The 18,160-nt window shown below is 58.4% G+C and overlaps 1 protein-coding gene and 1 long non-coding RNA gene across 4 annotated transcripts; one reads left to right on the top strand and one right to left on the bottom strand.

The window, feature by feature from the left end:
• Positions 1-949: 949 nt before the first annotated feature.
• MXRA8 (matrix remodeling associated 8) lies at positions 950-5,471 on the bottom strand. Of its 3 annotated transcripts, XM_082686208.1 has the most exons (10): positions 5,318-5,460; positions 3,996-4,019; positions 3,576-3,881; positions 3,379-3,480; positions 2,824-3,288; positions 2,482-2,640; positions 2,294-2,333; positions 2,127-2,203; positions 1,933-2,013; positions 950-1,773 (listed from the first exon to the last, which is right to left on the bottom strand). In XM_082686208.1, the coding sequence occupies exons 1-10, from the start codon at positions 5,364-5,366 to the stop codon at positions 1,748-1,750; spliced, it is 1,329 nt and encodes a 442-aa protein (XP_082542334.1). In that variant the 5' UTR covers positions 5,367-5,460; the 3' UTR covers positions 950-1,747. The 3 variants fall into 3 exon arrangements, with proteins under 3 accessions (XP_082542334.1, XP_082542333.1, XP_082542335.1); XM_082686207.1 differs by lacking the exon at positions 3,996-4,019 and having other exon boundaries at positions 3,576-3,901; positions 5,314-5,471; XM_082686209.1 differs by lacking the exon at positions 3,996-4,019 and having other exon boundaries at positions 5,318-5,443.
• A 6,727-nt stretch (positions 5,472-12,198) lies between these two features.
• On the top strand, positions 12,199-17,601 carry LOC309842273. The gene is made up of 2 exons (XR_014299590.1): positions 12,199-13,527; positions 14,829-17,601. It is a non-coding gene; the product is annotated as an uncharacterized lncRNA (long non-coding RNA).
• Positions 17,602-18,160: the final 559 nt, after the last annotated feature.

The raw sequence follows: 18,160 nt of genomic DNA on the forward strand, positions 1-18,160 counted from the left end.
CCTGATCCGGGATGCAGGACTGCCCTTCTGAAGCCTTGCTCAGCACAGCCCCGTTCTGGGATCTGTGACTACTCTTTTTTGTTTGTTTGTTTTAAGATTTTATTTATTTATGTATTTGACAGAGAGAAAGGTCACGAGTAGGCAGAGCGGCAGGCAGAGAGGCTGACAGAGAGGCAGAGAGAGAGGTGGGAAGCAGGCTCCCTTTTGAGCAGAAAGCCTGATGCGGGGCTCGATCCCAGGACCCTGAGACCATGACCTGAGCTGAATGTAGAGGCTTTAACCCACTGAGCCACCCAGGCGCCCCTCTGTGACTAATCTTGTGACTTTCCTTCCTTCATGTCCTGAAACTCTGCCTTCCTCACAGCAGCCCTGGGGTTTTCACTTCCCCAGAGTGCGAGCTTAGATGCCAGGTTACCTGCTGACCCTGTGTGGCTGGCTTGTGCCCCCTAATTCTGCCAGACAATTCAGCCAGACATTACCTGCAGTCTCAACACACCACCTCCAGGTTCTAGCATGGGGTGACAGACATCCTTTCCCACTTCCTGCTGCCCTGGGAGAGTTTTGGGGGGTTGAGGTCAGGTCTGGGGAAACACAACTGGCTGCCTCCACCCGCAGCCCCCTCCCGGCCTTCACCAGAGTCCTGCTTCCTTTTGTCCTTACATATCCACGCCCATTCTGCTGCTCAGAGGGCTGTCCTCTGAGCATGTCTAGGCTCCCCTTCTCCTCGTCCAAATAAGCCCTCAGAAGAGAATCTGGAACTCCTTTACAACCCAACCAGGAACAGTGACGGGGGATTGGACCCCATGTCGCTCTTCCCAGGATACCTGGACTCAGACCTCCCACTCAAAGAAATGGGTGGGGAAGGAAAGCGTCTTGAGGTTCCCAAGGCCCAGACTCCGCCCCCCAGTTCATGAAGTGGGAGCCACAGAGGCATACCTGGGGCCAAGTCTAAAAATCACGTGGTCTTTATTGTGATGGTGGCCATTTCCCAGGAGGAGCAAATGTGGGGTGTTGGGTGTGGCAGCACAAACCGCTCTAGAACCGTCTTTACTCCTCCCTGTCCTCAGCCAAAACAGAACCCAAATGAGGTCCCAGCCCCAGATGCCAGCCCAAGGAGGGGCTGCTGGGGTGGGGGGGGGGAGTCAGAGTCAAAAGTCACGTGGAGCCCAGTGACTGTCAAGGCACTTGCTGGAAACAAAGCTGGAATAGGGTGGGAGGCAGAGAAGCTCCAGGGCAGGCCCAGGTAGCCCAACACAGAGCAGAGGGGAATTAGCCTGGGGCCTGGAGTGTGCAATCCTCAGGTCCCAGCTGTAGGATGCCCCTAGAAAGGGGCCAGGGTGCTAGCCCTGAGGTTGACCTGAGCTCCAGCCCATAGCGGCAGGAGCCAGGAGAGCCTGAAAGATTGGTGAACATCAGTGGGGTCAGGGCTGTGCCTGGGGTGGGGGGTGGGGCAGGACCACCAGGGAGTGTGGGAGCCAGGAGGCACCTGCTGAGGGCTGGCGAAGAGGCCGCTGCAGCTCAGCAGAATCCCAGAGAGCCCGCTGCTGCTGGTGAGGATTAGGACGGCTCCCGGGAGAGGGGCTGGAGGCCGGCTTGCTCTGTACCAGTCCAGGCCAAGTTCCAGGACAGCGGGACCAGCCGCTGGAAGGGGGTCGGGTGAGCCGCATGAGGGTCAGGAGGTCATCCTCCAAGATGGACGGACAGGAGCTGGCGGGGCTGCTGGCCCAGCCAGGAGCCCAGGATCACCTTACTTGCAGTACTCCTTTCTGAAGTCTGGAAGCCAAGGGAACAGGTGGGTGTCTGCCCTCTGCCCCTCTGTCACAGGGGTAAACACAAGGCAGACATCTAGCAGGACTGCCCAGGGACTCCTCCTCCTGGAGCTAGTGAGGGTGGACCCGGTGAGGCATGAGCCCAGCCCTCCTAGTCGCTCACCTCTGTCCAAGTCAATGTTCTTTGTGGGAAGTGCGCTGCGGCCCAGCTCAGCCCTCTCCTTCAGGATGTTGTTTTTGTAATCTGGTGCAGGAAGAGGGCAGGGTGAGGCCCCCGGTCCCCAGAGATGTGCCTTCCCTACCTAGCTCAGGCCTGGGAGCTGCCGTCTGCACCTGGGTTCTGGGGCCCCCCCTCACCTAGCTGGGTGTCCTCACTCCTGTAAAGAGCCTGGTCTCCGGTGGCCACAGCCAACTCTGCCATGTTCACATCCTTCCTGGAGGCGGAGAGGGTGGTAGGCAGTTAGATCAGGGCAGGATGGGGGGGGGGGGTCTGGTCCCCAGGAGAGCCTGGAGGGGACACTCACCCCTTTGACTTCCCGGATTTCTTGTCCGTGTATTCGTACCCTGGGGAGGAAGACTCATGTTGGGGGCAGTGTCACCCCCTCCCCAGCTCCCTCAGCCCAGAGGAACCCTCCCATCCCAGAGCACTCGCCCCAGGCCCCACCCCCAACTGCGGGGGGCCCCCACCCTGCGGATCGGCGCCCCAGCTCACCTCCGCGGCGGCGCTGGCGGGCGACCAGGACGACGGTGATAAGCAGCAGGATGAACAGAAGCAGGGTGGCCAGCACGTAGCCCAGCTGCTGGAAGAAGTGCGCCCGGCCCTCGGGGACTATGACGTTGATGACACTGCGGCCGCGCGCCAGGGTGGGATCTGCACGGGTCGTGCGGGGCGGTGTCAGGGAGTGCGCCGCAGACCCACCGAGCATGCACCCAGCCGCCCCCGCTGCTGCAGGGGACTCGGGAAGGGATGCGGGGCCGGGGCCCCAGGGGCCCTCCCCTCGGCCAACACCCAGGGCCCCGTGGGGGGGCGGGGGGGTGGGGGGGGCCGCGGCACCTGGGCCAGGGGCGCCGCTGTGGCTGGAGCCGTTGCCCGGCGAGTCCCGCGGGGGCGGCCCGGGCTCGGTGACTCTCAGGTGGAAGGTGCGACGCTCGTGCAGGCCGCAGTAGTGATGGTGCAGGTGGCAGGAGTAAGTGCCCTCGTCGGCGGGCTCCAGCGGGTCGATGCGCAGCGAGAAGTCGCCGCGCGCGAAGGCGTCCGCCCCCACCGCCACGCGGTCGCGCAGGAAGGGCGGCCCGTAGGCTCGGCGCTCCCCCGACGCGTAGAGGTCCAGCAGGCGGTCGGCGCGGTCGTGCGGCACCCCGGGCGGCTGGCGGTCCCAGTGCACCACCTGCTGCGCCTCCTCCAGGTGCCGGTCGGTCCACACGTGCGCGCGGTTCACGCAGGTGAGCAGCGCGGGCGCGCCGCGCTCCACCACCAGCACCTCCTTCTCGCCGTCCCAGTGCGCGCCGGCCTCCCGGGCTGCGGGTGCGGGCGGGTCAGCGCGGGCGGGCGGGGAGGGAGCCCGCAGGGGCGCGTCCCGGGGCGGGGCGCAGTGGGGAGCACACTCACGGTTGTCCGTGACCTCGAGGCGGACGGCCAGGCTCTCGTACAGGTGACAGTAATGGTGGTGCAGGTTACAGGTGTACAACCCCGCGTCGGCCTCGTCCACCGCTACGGGCCGGCAGAAAGCCCCGCGGTGAAGGGCGCGGCCGGCCCGCGCCCCCGCGGCCCCCGCGGGCCCCCGCCGCGGCGCCCGGGCCCCTTACCGCGGATGAGCAGCGAGAAGTTGCCGTCGTGAAAGGCGGAGAGCGGCAGCAGGAGGCGGCCGCGGTCGCGCGGCTCGTACACGCGCTGCTCGCCCGCCGAGTACATGTCCACGAGCCTGCGGGCCGGGCCGCCGTCCGGGCGGCCGCTGAGGTCCCAGTGGACCACGCGCTGGCGGTCGTGCAGCCGGTCCTGGGTCCACACCATTCTCGGGCTCTGGCAGCGCAGCACGGCCAGGGCGCCCGCTGCCCAGCTCACTGTGGACTCGGACACCACGGAGCTGGCGCCTGGCGCGGGCCCTGAGGGCACTGGTGGGGAGGAGGGGTCACTGGGGGAGGGTAGGACCCGAGGGGAAGGGGTAGGATGGGTCTGGCCAGGCAGGAGGGTTAGTGCTGTGGTTTCCAGGGGGGGCGGTCACTAACCTGAGGACAGGAGGACAGCAGAGCCTGGAAAAAGCAGAGAATCGCACTGGGGAGGGGATGACCTGACCCTTTGCACCCAGGTCACCCACCCAGGCCCAGACCCCCCACTTGGCTGCCCAGGTTCAGCCTGGGCAGACCTTGCTGAGGTGGGTGTTAATGATACCCTCTTTTTTTTTTTTTTTTTTTTAAGTAGGTTTTATTTATTAGAGAGCATACAAGTGTGCGTGAGCACATAGGGGGAAGGGGGGAGGGAGAGGGAGAAGCAGTCTTCCCCTTGAGCAGGGAGCCCAAGGCAGGGTTTGATCCCAGGACCCTGAGATCCTGACCTGAGCCAAACGCAGAGGCTTAACCTGCTGAGTCCCCCAGGATGACACCGTTTTAACAGGTGGGGACAAAGTCAGAGAAGCCAGGCAGACAAGATGGAGGAGGGGGTTCCTTTAGCCTCCCATGGCGTGGGCACAGTCCCCACAGCCCCACCTAACCCTCACAGCCACCCGCCTAGACTGTGGAACAGCTCTTGCCCTTTTGGGGGTGAGTGGTAGAGCCAGCTCTGGAGTGTGCCTGTCACCATCGCGGCAGCGAGGCCACCAGAGCACCAAAGCATGATGCTCAAGGCTGTTTCGGGGGCTTCTGCACATTCGTGTCCAATGAGGTACATGCACCTGCCAAGGACCCTGCCACCCCGCCCTCAAGACTCCTCAGACGGCTGGGCAGCCTGCCCCACATCCAGTTCTCAGGGCCGGAGCCCCCCAGCTGTCCTGAAGGACAGAGGTCTAAAGCAGGAGTGCTGGACTGTCCACACCCCACAGGCAAGTTCCTGCTCCAGAGATGGGCTGAGCGCCCAGGACCAGGAGGAATGTGCCGGGTCAGCAGGCCAGCCCAGGAGGCGGGCTCAGGAGCCAAGGGGGTGACTAGAACAGACCCTGCGAGCCCCACCATTCCCAGGCCCCCTATATCCCCCAACCTACTCCTCTTCTGACCACAGGAACAAGTGCAGACCTGAGGGGTTTTCTGGAAGAGTGGGGTGGGGGAGGGACCCCAGTGAGAGGCACCTCCCTGCCCTTCTTGGCCCTCTGGCTCCCGTGGAAGTGGAATCCGTTTGAGAGGAAGTTCTGGTGGAGATTTCACATAAAACCTCGCCCCTCCTGGGTCCTGGGGGCCCCTTATCCTGGTGAGCTGCCACCCTGAGTACCCCCACCCCAGACCCAGCCCCTTCCCGGCAGTGGGAGCGCCCCACTCCTCCGCACTCAAGCTCAGACTGGCAGCTTTGCCCAGAACACAGACTCCCGAAGACTCCGGACCCCCACCCATCCCGCACTCACTCTGCAGAAGCACAAGTTCCCAGATCATAACCTGAGGCCGCAGCTCCATGGCGCCCGCCTGGCCCGACTGCCTCGCTTTGTCTCACTTTTCTGTTCCAACTCTCCAGAAAAACAGCCCGGCCCCCTCCCCCTCCTTAGCCCCCACCATGACATCACGGAGCCCTGGGCGGGGTCAACAGTCTGCAGACCGCCCCCTCTGGCTCCTGCTGGTCCCTAGTTCTCCCCGAACCTTTGGCTGGCCTCGTGAGGAAGGGTAGGAACACAGGGCCCTGCGTCCAACGAAGTGAGGGCAAATCAGAGTGGAGACCCTGTCTCTCCTCTGGCCCAGGTACCGGAGAAGGAGAAGGGGACAGTTGCCCAGCCCTGGAAGGGGCAGGAGGGTTGAGTGCTTGGTCCCAGATGCTGTGGGGGTGGCAGTGACATATGAGGCCAATTGGGGCTGCTGCAGGGCGGGGCTCTGGGGCACACATCCTCTCCCGTGCACCTCTGTCAGGGGAACCGGCCCAGGGTGCTCCCCTGTGTGGACAGCATGGGCAGGTCCTCCCTTCTGTGCACGTTGTGGAGCCCGAGATGTCCCTCCTAGCAAAAAGGCATCTGGGGACTGGTACCCCCAAGGAGCCTAGGGTGCCAGACCTACCCTCTTCCCCTCAGCCTCCTCCGGCCGCATTTCTTCATTTGTGAAAGGAAATGAAAAGTCACACCCACCCTGGGTGGGGAGCAGGCTGGAGGCTCCCCTAGGACAGGATGATGGGCTCTGCGGCCCAGCGGCACTTTTACCGCCCGGAGGGGTCTGCCAGGGCATGACGGTGGTGACGCTGAGCACGGAGGGGCAGCGTTGACCAGGCCCTGCCCCCGGCCTAGACCTCCATCTGCCCACCATTAAGGAGGGGGCTTGGGGTCCCTGAAACCAAACCCTGGCTAGGATGCTCCCGGTCCAGGGTGGAGTGGGAAAGGCGGGTATGGGAGCCTCCCCCACAGAAGGTACAAATTTGAGCTCTGGGAAAACTTACAGAGTCACATAAACAAATGCAAAATAGCAGATCACACACTGTTCCAAACCCACTCTTTCTAGTTAAGCAAACCTCAAAAAGAAAAAAAAGAAAAAGAAAAAATCCAAACAACCACTAAAACCCACAGTGCATGTTTTAGACTATCCATTTGCACAGAATTATGGTCACAGGCCCCAGTCCCTGGTGGGCAGGGATGTCACCCTGGAACCTTGTTCTGGTCCCCACTTCCTCAGACAAGCAGCGACTCCAGTTCAGCTGGACTGTCCAGCTTCACCAAGGTGGGGGGACTCAGTGCTACAGCAGAGGGAATGAAATTCTGAGGATGTGAGGAGCCCCTCGACAATAGACCTATTTCCTCAGCAAGACTCAGGCCCTGGGGGTTGGAGCCCTTCTTCAAACTGGAATCAGAGCTGGTCCTGGTCCCAGCACCTCCCTGGGCCTTTCATTCTGGAAAAACAAGCCCCGCCTGGCCTTGAGGCCTGGCCTCTCCTCCTGTTTGTTTAACTGGTTTCTATTAGCCGGTGACCTCCCTTCTCTGCGCCCGCCCCTGTCTCTCCATCTCTGTCCTCTGTTCCCGCCTCTGTCTGCTGGGCAGTGGCTCCCCATGGAGGGCATATGTCCAGGCCATGCTGGAGGGAGGCAGAAATGGCCCAGCGCCGGCCCCTCTGTCTGCAAGGGGCCCCCGGTCAGCTCCCAGCCCGGAGCCCAGCGCCTGGGGGGGTCCTCCCTCTCCCAGCAGGGTCCCGGCCTCGAGCCCTGTGGGGCATTCCCAGCAGAAACGGAGCCCTCACCTGGGCCCCAATGTGTAAGTCTGAGGGGACCACCACTGTGGGGAAGCGGACCCCCAGGCACCTCTGGGAGAGAAAGGACAGGCAGTGGAGAGCTCCGACCCCCGCTTCCCTCGCCGGCTCTGCCCGAGGCCAGCAAAACCCCCACTCGCCATAGTGATTAGCCACGGGTGAGAGTGGCGCCCGGCGGGCCTCCTGCCCCTGTCCAGGTGCCCGTGGGTGGCTCATTTCCCCGTCTCGCCTGGCACCTCCCCTCCTCGAGAGGGGCACGCACCAGGACAAAGCTACTGACGTCAACAGTTGCACCCCGAGCTCTAGCCAAGGCCCCTGCCAGACCAGAACCCTGTACCCACCTCCCCTCTTCTAAGGAGGTGTGACTGGCCGAGGCAGGGGTCAGCCAGCCCCACTGAGAATCAGGTACTGGCTCCCGCTGCCGGGGACTCGGACATTCCAGGCAGCCAGGCTCGCTGGGAGGAGAAACCACAGGCATTCCGAGCCGCCACGACACAGCCAGACAGAGACACGTGCTCACACCCACTGTCCTGTCACTCGGCAAATATGTGCTGAGCGCCTACTGTGTGCCAGGGAGCCAGCAGCTGTTGGAGGGAGGCAGACAGCTGAGCGCCTACTGTGTGCCAGGGAGCCAGCAGCTGTTGGAGGGAGGCAGACAGACGGCTCAGATGGTTTTCATGCGTGGGAGAAGTGCCATCAGGAGACGAAAACAGGGCAGCTGTCCCTCCACGGGACGGACTGGGACGGCCTCCAGGTGACTGTCCAGGCCGGTGCGGGGGGAGCTGCCTCCCGGGGGGGAGAGCAGAGCTGGGGGCTCGGGGAGCGCTGGGCGGCGGCCATCTGGCCCGTATGCTGAGTGAGCAAGTCAGGCTCAGAGGGTCTCAGTGAGGAAGATGTGATCTGGGGAAGTGGGGACGTGCGGTGGCTTAGTGCGCCAAGGGTTTCCGTGAACAAACGGGAACACAGTCCTCCGGGCACACGGGGGGCACACCCCGTGTCCTCCCCTTCAGTCCTCCCCTCAGGAGCCAAAACAATGCCGGAAGAGCCCTGGCGCTTAAAACAACAACAAAAAAACCCCCCAAAAAACGGCATCTGGGTGGCTTGGTCGGTTAAGTGTCCAACTAGATTTCGGCTCAGGTCATGGTCTCAGGGTGGAGGGCTCCCTGCTCAGTGGCGAGTCTGCTTGAGATTCTCTCTCCCTCTGCCCCCCACAACCTCGTGTCCTTGATCTCTCTAAAAAAGAATCTTAAAAAGATGAACGAAAGGGACACCTGGGGGCTCAGTCAGTTAAGTGTCTGCCTTCGGCTTGGGTCCTCATCCCGGGATGCTGAGACCGAGTCCCTGATGGGGCTCCTCGCTCAGCGGGGAGCCTGCCTCTCCTTCTGCCCCTCCCCCTGCTCATGCTTGTGCACACACACACACTCTCTCTCCCTCTGACAAGTAAATAAATAAATACAACCTTAAAAAAAAAAAAAGAAGAGGGGCGCCTGGGTGGCTCAGTGGGTTAAGCCTCTGCCTTCGGCTCAGGTCATGATCTCAGGGTCCCGGGATCGAGTCCCGAACCGGGCTCTCTGCTCAGGAGGGAGCCTGCTTCCTCCTCTCTCTCTCTCTCTGCCTGCTTGTGATCTCTGTCTGTCAAATAAATAAATAAATAAATATTTTTAAAAAAAGAGAGAGAAGAATATGAAAATAATAAATTGTATCATGAACCAGCCAATCTTTCCTTTTTTAAAAATTTTTTTTAATTTTTTGATTTTATTAATTTGACAGACAGAGATCACAAGTAGGCAGAGACGCAGGCAGAGAGAGAGGAGGAAGCAGGCTCCCTGCGGAGCAGAGAGCCCGATGCGGGGCTCGATCCCAGGACCCTGAGGCCATGACCTGAACTGAAGGCAGAGGCTTTAACCCACTGAGCCACCCAGGCGCCCCCCCCCCACTTTTAAAAGATTTTATTTGTTTGACAAAGAGAGTGAGAGAGCATAAGCAGGGGGAGCAGCAGTGGGAGAGGGAGAAGCAGCCTCCCCGCGGAGCAGGGAGCCTGATGTGGGGCTTGATCCCAGGGTCCCAGGATCATGGCCTGAGACGAAGCCTGAGGCTTCTGCGCCTGACCCACCAGGTGCCCTGTGCATGTGATTCCTTCGAGCATCTCGGCTTTACAGTGGGCGTGGAGTTGAGCTCTCCCGGGAGGGAGGCTGCACGAGGACCGGGTGCTCCCGTAGGATGGGCTGGGCCAGCTGGGTCAGCAGTGCCACAACACACTGTCCCTGGCCCGCCTCAAAGGGTTGACCCGGCCACCGTAACCTTCCCCCAGGGCTCTCAACAGGGAAACCAGCACCCTGCCCCCCTATAGTGAGCCCCGGCCTGTGCAGCCTGGAGTGTCCCCATCACCTCACGTGCCCAGCACTCCTACTGGGACCCTCACTCACTCTACCTCATCATGTGGATCTTGGGCTAAGCTGAATGCTCCCAGGCCGCCTGCTTGGAGATGGGTGGGGTCCGCCCGAGACCCACAGGGAGACCCCATGGAGGCTGAGCCTGGGTGAGGGAGAGGCTCTTCCTGACTCAAGCAGGAAGCAACTGGTCTCCCTCTCTCATTGCTGACACTCCGGCTCAGTTTAACTGCAGCGTCCACCTCTCCGCGAACCAGCGTCCGGGCTCCGGGTACTTTAGTTCATCTACATGCCCAACATGCATGTCACCGTACCTTTACCCGCCAAATGAGACAGGATCTGAAAAAACCAACGTTTTTATATAGTGAGCACTAGCTCTGTCGTCTGTCTTTGGGAATTTCAGTATCTCTAAAAATTACCCACTATTTCCTGTAGCCTTTGCTCCAGAACAAACCACCTCGAAAGGAACTGGCTGTACAACGACAAGCTGGGGTGAGGCGTGAGCACGGAAGCCATTCTGTACGGGATCGTCCTGGTGGGTGAGTGGCCCCGTGCGCTTACCAAGATTCAAGGAAGAGCACAGCTCGGCGTGAGCCTCAATGCACACAGAGTCGTAAAAAAGCTAGTTTAGGAAGTTGGGAGAATCGGAGTGAATCAGAATTCGAAGAAATGACCTTGTGTAGAGGGTGGCGAAATGCTGACCCAGGTCGCTTCAGGGATGAGAACAGTTTGCAAGGACACGGAATTGTGCGCGGCCTCCTCGCTGGCTCGCGGGCCACAGGCTCTGGTCTACTGACTCCAGCGTGCGCCAGCATCAACCAGCTCCGCAGGTGGGCGGCCGCGTGTCTCACTACTTGGAGTGAAGCAAGGAGAGGCAGCTAGAATGACCTGTGTGGTCACGGGTGGCAGCTGGGGACACCAGCAGCAGCTTGTGTTCAGGATGGTGTAGATGCCGGCGCACACCAGCGCGGGAGAGCACGCGCACCAGCATCTTCTAGCTCTGTCGTCCGGGAAGCCACAGGCTCACCGGCACCCAGACCCTCGGTTCTGAGACCGGCGTCCGACAAAAGGAACCAGGGTGCCTTGGAGAAGCGGCTGGTCTTAGGACTGGCAGAAGAGACGGGCACCACCATCTGGAGAACCCGCGGTGCCGGGGGGAGGCAGTGCTGGAAACTGACGGGAGAGTGATGTGACGGGCCGAAGAGCCACGGGGCCAAGCAGCGGCCTCCAGGGACAGTCAGCACAGGTGCTGTGGATCGTGACCCAACAGAAAGTAAGCATCACGGTTCCATACCGATTAAATGAAGCAGGAGAGTCACCGATCATGGTCAGAGAGAGCAGAATCGCGGAGGGCAGCGCCCCAACCCCCACTGCAGGGCAGATCGCACCTGTGTCTGTGACCTTTTACCGCTCGGGACTCCGTGGGTCAGGAATTCTGCCAGGACAGCTCGTCTGTGTCCCACATGGTGGTGGTGGCGGCTAGGACGGCTCAGCGGGGGCTGGGATCCAGCCGGCTTCACTTTGGCGCCTGGGCCTCAGAGTGGCTATCAGGTGGGTCCTGTCTCCCCGGGGCCCTCCCTCTCTGTCCACTGCCCCCCCCAATCCACATGGCCCTTTCTCTCCCCACTGGCACCCTCTGTCCACGTGACCCACTCCCTCTCTGTCCACGGGCCTCTTCCCTCTGCACAACCTGCTGGTATTCAGGAGTCTAGCCCAAGCTCCCTTCCACTGGTGGAAGCTGCCAGGCCCCTCACACCGAGGCTTGGCAGCCTTCCACTACACTCAGTGGGTCAGAGCAGACCCAGCCTTCAAGCGGAGGGGAGGTCGGCCCCAGCGTTCAACAGGAGCAGCAGCGAAGTCACACTGCCAAGCAGCGTGTGCCCGGGAAGCGGAGGTAATGACAGTGCCTTCAGAGAGCACGTGCGCGGGAGCTGACGGTAAGTGACAGGATGAAATGAGAGTAACTCGGAGCACTGGGGTTTACAGGAAGAGAGAGCCGATACTTGATAGAGTTAAACATACGTGTGTGCATTTACACGACCTTAACTATTTTTTTGAAAAATAACTTGCCTGGGGCACCTGGGTGGTTCATTCAGTTAAGCCTCTGACTCTTGATTTCAGCTCAGGTCACGATCCCAGGATCGTGAGTTCAAGCCCCATGTCAGTCCCCATGCTGGATACACAGACTACTTTAAAAAAAAAAAAAGAGGGGCACCTGGGTGGCTCAGTGGGTTAAAGCCTCTGCCTTCGGCTTGGGTCATGATCTCAGGGTCCTGGGATCGAGTCCCGCATCGGGCTCTCTGCTCGGCAGGGAGCCTGCTTCCCTCTCTCTCTCTCTCTGGCTGCCTCTCTGTCTACTTGTGATTTCTCTCTGTCAAATTAATAAATAAAATCTTAAAAAAAAATAAAATAATAAAAATAAAAATAAAATGTTAAAAAAAAAAAGAGGGGGCGCCTGGGTGGCTCAGTGGCTGGGCCACTGTCTTCGGCTCAGGTCATGATTTCGGGGTCCTGGGATTGAGCCCCGCATCGGGTTCTCTGCTCAGCAGGGAGCCTGCTTCCCTCTCTCTCTCTCTGCCTGCCTCTCTGTCTACTTGTGATTCTGCCTGTCAAATAAATAAATAAAATCTTTAAAAATAAATAAATAAATAAGAGAGAGAGAGAGAGAGAGCAAGAAAAATAACTTACCTGATCTGCAAAACCAGACCAGGAAATCTAGTAAAGTTTAAATGAACTTTGCATCATCAGTAAATAACTCAATTTTTCCAGAAGTTATAACTTCCTATTATCTTATACCCACATAATTTTTTTTAAGGATTTTATTTATTTATTGGACAGACAGAGATCACAAGGAGGCAGAAAGGCAGGCAGAGGTGGAGGGGGAAGCAGGCTCCCTGCCGAGCAGAGAACCGGACGCGGGGCTCGATCCTAGGACCCTGAGACCATGACCTGAGCCGAAGGCAGAGGCTTCACCCACTGAGCCACCCAGGCACCCGTCCACATAGTTGTTTTAAATCAAAATTATAAAACCAGTCTAATTTGTCCAAGGGTTGACCTTGATTAAAAAAATGACCTGAGGGACACCTGCTCAGTGGGGGTCTGCTCCTCCCTCCCCCTGCTGCTCCCCCGCTTACGCTCTCTGACAAAATCTTAAAAAAAAAAAAAGTATGATCTGAACTTTTTCCCAATAGAAATTGTTAAACCCACATTTTCCAGCCTCACATTAAAACAATGTTGAATTAATGTTCCCATGAAGTCAAGTCTTCTTGGTGTCCTTTGCTCCCCGTATGAATTCACAGCTCTTTGCTTCTTATGCAACAATCAACCGTTATCTCCCATTTTTTTGGTGAGGGGGATGCGGTTGTGTTCTTTGTTTTTATTTTTAAGCTGTGGATTCCGCAAGAAAATGACCTTTCTTAAAGGGTGAACTTTCTTAAGGGATTAGAAACTCAATTTCTTTCTCCCCCACCCACTTTGGAACTGTCATGTCCTCTATATTAAATCTAGCAAGCATGTATTAGCCTACTTAAGCATCAAACTTCAGAGACTTTATAATCGTATACATTTTGGGTTCCCACTAAGATGGAAAATTATACTAGTATGCTCATAAAATGTTTCTGGTCATACAATCAAGAATCTAATCGGTGTTAGGAGTGCTAGGTGCCTTGACACCTCTCGATCCGCCGCGGAGAGTCTTTTCCGCAGGGCCCTGGCCCCCGGACCCATGCACAGCAGCCTCCCATGCCGTCTGGTGCAGAAGGATACACTGGCCCCTGGCGCCTCCTGCCACGGACCCGGCCTTGCAGCTCCAGATTAAATAGAGCACAGGACATACTTATAATGAAAATTACTTATTGCATATCCGAAATTCCAGCTGAATGAGGGGGCCTGTATTTTTATTCCTGAAGCTGCTAGCTCTGCCTGGAACCAGCCATGTCTCTGAAGCATCCTGGGTCCCACGAGAAGTGGAAAGGAGCTTCGAGACCCCTTCTGGGCCTCGGCCAGTCCTCGTAAGTAGACAACCACATTCTATCATGGCAAAGCCAGTAACATGGAGACCAGAGACCAGAGTCAACAAGCAGGAAGAACCACCTCAGAAGCAGACACTAGACGGGGCCAAGGAGGCAGAGAGCCTGCGAGAGCATCATTAACATCCTCACAGTGGAGGGCACCAGTTGGGGACACAGGGCAAGTGCTGTTAAAAATACCCCACATACCCCCAAACAAAAAGTCTCTTAGGAATTAAAAACGGCAGAGCAGATTTTTTTTTTTTAACTTCATTAAATGGGGCGCCTGGGTGGCTCAGTGGGTTAAGCCTCTCCCATCGGCTCAGGTCGTGATCTCAGGGTCCCAGGATCAAGCGCCACATCGGGCTCTCTGCTCAGCGCGGAGCCTGCTTCCCCCTCCCTCTCTGCCTACTTGTGATCTCTGTCAAATAAATAAAATCTGGGGCTCCTGGGTGGCTCAGTGGGTTAAGCCGCTGCCTTCGGCTCAGGTCATGATCTCAGGGTCCTGGGATCGAGTCCCGCATCGGGCTCTCTGCTCAGCGGGGAGCCTGCTTCCCTCTCTCTCTCTGCCTGCCTCTCCATCTACTTGTGATTTCTCTCTGTCAATAAATAAATAAAATCTTTAAAAAAATAAATAAATAAATAAATAAAATCTTAAAAATAAATAAATAAATAAATGAATGAATACATACATACCAGAAGAATCGTCTAAGTGAGCTTAAACTGCCTCTGGGAAAAGTGGGGTGGTTCTCTTACCCAAGCACCACTGAACTACTGACCTAGTTAGGCACACACAGGCATAACTTCTATTAAAATAATTTTTTAAATCAAGTTCTGAAGCCAGGCGGACTTGTAGCTGAATCATGAATGCCTCTTGGGCACGTGACGGCAGGCAACGTCCCCTCTGCGGGCTGACCACAGACGGGCTGGGCAATGACACTGCTCCTGCAGGAGCCCAGCACACCTTTTGTGCCTGGAATCCACTCACTTGTGGTGGCCAGCCCTCGTGTGGCCCTCTCGACCCGGGGCATCCCTCCTCGGGACAACGTATTCCCCGAGGGCCGCTGGATGGCTCAGTCAGTGGGGCATCTGACTCTCGGTTTCGGCTGAGGTCCTACCTCCGGATCGTGGGATCGGGTCTCCTTGAGATGCTCTCCTTCTGCCCCTGGCTCAGCAATAAATAAATAAATATAGTTTATTTATAAATAAATAAATAAATAATAAATAAATAAATGTAGCAATATTTATTGCAATAAATAAATATAGTTTTTCTTCTTCTTTTTTTTTTTTTTTTTCCTAAAAAGAAACTATCCTCCATGGAAAGAAGGGAAAAGACTGCACAAGAGCGGACCGTGGCGACCCAGAAACCGGACCCAGCGGGTGCGGCCTGGGGCAGCCCAGATAGGGACCACCGGGAGAATCATTTGAGAAATTGGACCAAACTGTGACTTTTTAAAGTCTGTCAGCAAGTCTGGGGCTGGATTTTGATACATCAATAAACAAACATGCAGAAGAAAACAGGAAAACCAACAGTTGTCTGAGAAAGGACGGCCACGGGAGTCCCCCCGTGACAGACCCCGGACGCCCAAGCAGAAGCTGCTGTTTTATTACAAGCTTTGCAGAACTTCACGTGGAGCTACGATCTTACCTGGCTAGCACGTTAAAAAAAAAAAAAAAAAATTAAAACAAATACAAAGTAATGAAACCAATAGGACCAAAATGAATGGGCTCCTCTTGGTGGCCAGGAGGGGCCCGGAGCACCCAACACCACCCCCCACAACAGTCTGAGCCCAGAGGACCCTGTGCTTACCTGACCCACCGCCGGGGGGAGAACAGGCGTGAGAGGGACAGGAAACCCCAGCTCTGCTCAGCAGGAGGACGCTGGGCAGGATCAGTCTCCTCCTGGACCAGATTGTCCACACCAGCGTGAGGCCAACTCAGGGCAGGCAATGTTGGGCACAGAGGGCGCTCCTCCCACGTGCTGTCGGAGCTGAACCCTGCGTTCCCGAATTGCCTGGGACAAGTGTGCTCCACAATTTTACACTCTACAAGATGCCATTAATGCCACCTGGTCACCCAGCTCAACCCTGGCGTCAGCCACGTTTTGGAGGTTCTCCAGGAGTTGGCCCAAGCTTGTGCCTGGCCTGAGGTCTCCCTGCACCTTGGCCTCAGGGAGTCCTGCCAGCCCTGCTGCTGCCCACCACGCCCCCCACTCCCCACGGGTCACCTGGGAATGTTCAGTGCTTCCCACCCCCGTGCAACCAGGAGTGTTCGTCAGCACACGCAAACACACATAGGCCATCCCACATCCTACAGAGAATCCCCAGCCTTCAGACGCTGTTCAGATGGCTCCCCGACCCCCCTGAAAGCATCCAAGTCTGGGCCTGGATTCTAGTCCCTGCCTTAACTCAGCTGTCGTGTGACCCAACGTCCTGGATCGGTTTCCTCCACCAAATGGCCCTGTGAGGCTGAGGTCAGCAGGGGACAGCATTCGACAGGTACATGGGCCGGCCTCTAGGTGCCCAGCCAGGTGGCAGGGGTTGTCACCTGCCGGCCCCCACCGTGAGGCTAACTCCAGACCCAGCTCTGGACTCCTCAGCCCTATCCCAGAGGCCACAGCACAAGAGCCCTTCAGGGGTTTTCCCACAACTCAGCCCTAGACAGGATGGTTCCCTCCCGCCCCTGCCCACCCAGGTTCCAGCAACCTTTCTCTGGGAGCTCAGCTGGCCACGGCCAGGCCCGGCAAGCAGGCCTCCTTCTGCAGCCTCTGTCCCACTCAGGCTGTCACCCACCCCAGCCTGCATACTGCTTGGACGGCAGGGAGCGCGCGGCCGTTCATGGCCCAGGGCCCCTGCAGGTGATCCGCCTTAAGTAGGCCACAGTCAGCCCCTCTCAGGGCCCAGCACCCGGCCTCAGCACCCTCCCCTGCCTGGCCCCTTCATGGCCCCACTGTGTAGTCAGGAACACCCGGAAGATACTGGCTGGCACGGAGCGGCAGAGGAACAGGCATGGGGGTTGAGTTCAGAGATGCCTCCACACCAGGCCCAGGAATCAAAGCCCTCAGCAAGTGCCCAAGAACACCCCCAATAGCTCTGGCCCCGGCTGGTGTCTCCTCTGGCCAGCACCCCAGCCCTACACAATGCCAGGAGGAGCCTCTGCCACACCCCTCCTGCCCCTGCTGTTTCCCCCGTCGCGGGTGTGGGGCCCGCAGGGAGAAGAGGCTGCACATCCCACAGGCTGGGGGGCAGGGCAGAGGCCTCATATGGAAGAGGGAAGTTTCTTATAGCCTGGGAGGAACTGCAGAGATAAAAATAAAGCACCAAAATTGCCTCCTGAAGTCGTGGTTGGGGCACGAATACACCCAAGCCACAGGCAGGACAAGATCTGCACAAGGGCAGCCCAGGCAGTGGCAGGGGCGGGGGCGTTGGGCAGGATCAGGACCTGACCCCATGGGAGCAGTGACGTCTGGAGCAGAGGTCTCAGCCGTGGCACCACTAATGTCTGAGAGACGTCAGACTTTCAGGGTCGGCTGCCCTGTGCATTACAGGGCATTTGCAGCCGTCCTGCCACTCTTCCCACTGTTGTCAGCAGGACCCCAACTGAGACAACCAGAAATCTCTCCAGACGTGGCCAGGTGCCGTACCTCAGGGGACCCCCCCACCAGGTGGCAGAAGTTGGAGCAAGGGCTGTGTGGTGCCCTGTGGGCAGACAACTCCAGGAGCGTGGCTCTGTGGCTTCCCACACAAGCCGGCCGCTCTCACCTCCTGGAGTCCCCAGCCGGCCACGCTCAGCTCGGGGCAGAGCCTCGTCTCCAGATGGAAGATCAACTTAGCATCCGGACGCTCCTCTCACCCACGGGGGGAAGGGCGGAGGGAGCCACAGGGCGGCCACTGCGACAGGGCTGGGAGCAGTCACGGGTACCCAGCAGCCGTGGGCACTGGCCAAGGGCGCCACCAGCAGACGGAGGCCCTGCTGAGAGGCCAGGCGGGGTGAGGCCACACTTGGTCCTAACAGGTCACGGTCCTCTCCACCCCAGAAGGCTCCATCACTGGGCCCTGACACCTCTGCCCCCGCCCTGCAACCCCCAGATAGGGAAACCGAGACCCAGGAAGGGTGCCTGGGCTGGCAGGATGCTGACCCCAGGGGCTGCTGGGAGCCCAACTGCTGACCCCTGGCAGCCGCATGGAGGCGGCTCCCTCAACGGAGTCAGGTCACATCACCCTCCTCCGCCACACCCAGCACGTGCACGGGCTGTGTCCCCTGACCGACAGGGACTCAGACCCACCCAGCAGTTAGAAGCCTGGTAACCAGGGCATCTGGGTGGCTCAGAGGGTTAAGCCTCTGCCTTCGGCTCAGGTCATGATCTCAGGGTCCTGGGATCGAGCCCCGCCTCGGGCTCTCTGCTCAGCAGAGAGCCTGCTTTCCTCTCTCTGTCTCTGCCAAATAAATAAATAAAATCTTAAAAAAAAAAAAAAAAAAAAAGAAGACTGCTAACCTAAATGGCTGGCTGCCATGCACGGGGCAGGGGCCTGCCCAGCACCCTAAAAGAATGTGGGGTGAGCAGCACAACCAAGAAACTGCAGGGAAACCCCTGCTCCTCCCCACAATCTGCCTGATGTGCACAGAACCCAACCCC

The sequence above is a fragment of the Mustela nivalis genome (assembly GCF_964662115.1).
Source record: "Mustela nivalis genome assembly, chromosome: 10".
NCBI lineage: Eukaryota > Metazoa > Chordata > Mammalia > Carnivora > Mustelidae > Mustela > Mustela nivalis.

What these genes read in the sequence shown, in the direction of transcription:
- MXRA8 (XM_082686207.1), bottom strand. Translation starts at nt 5,366, where the DNA reads ATGGAGCTGCGGCCTCAGGTTATGATCTGGGAACTTGTGCTTCTGCAG. An exon ending in CTTCTCGCTGCTCATCCGCG is followed by an intron (nt 3,481 to 3,575) that starts GTAAGGGGCCCG and finishes GCCGGCCCGTAG; the next exon opens with CGGTGGACGAGGCCGACGCG. An exon ending in CCGCCAGCGCCGCCGCGGAG is followed by an intron (nt 2,334 to 2,481) that starts GTGAGCTGGGGC and finishes CTTCCTCCCCAG; the next exon opens with GGTACGAATACACGGACAAG.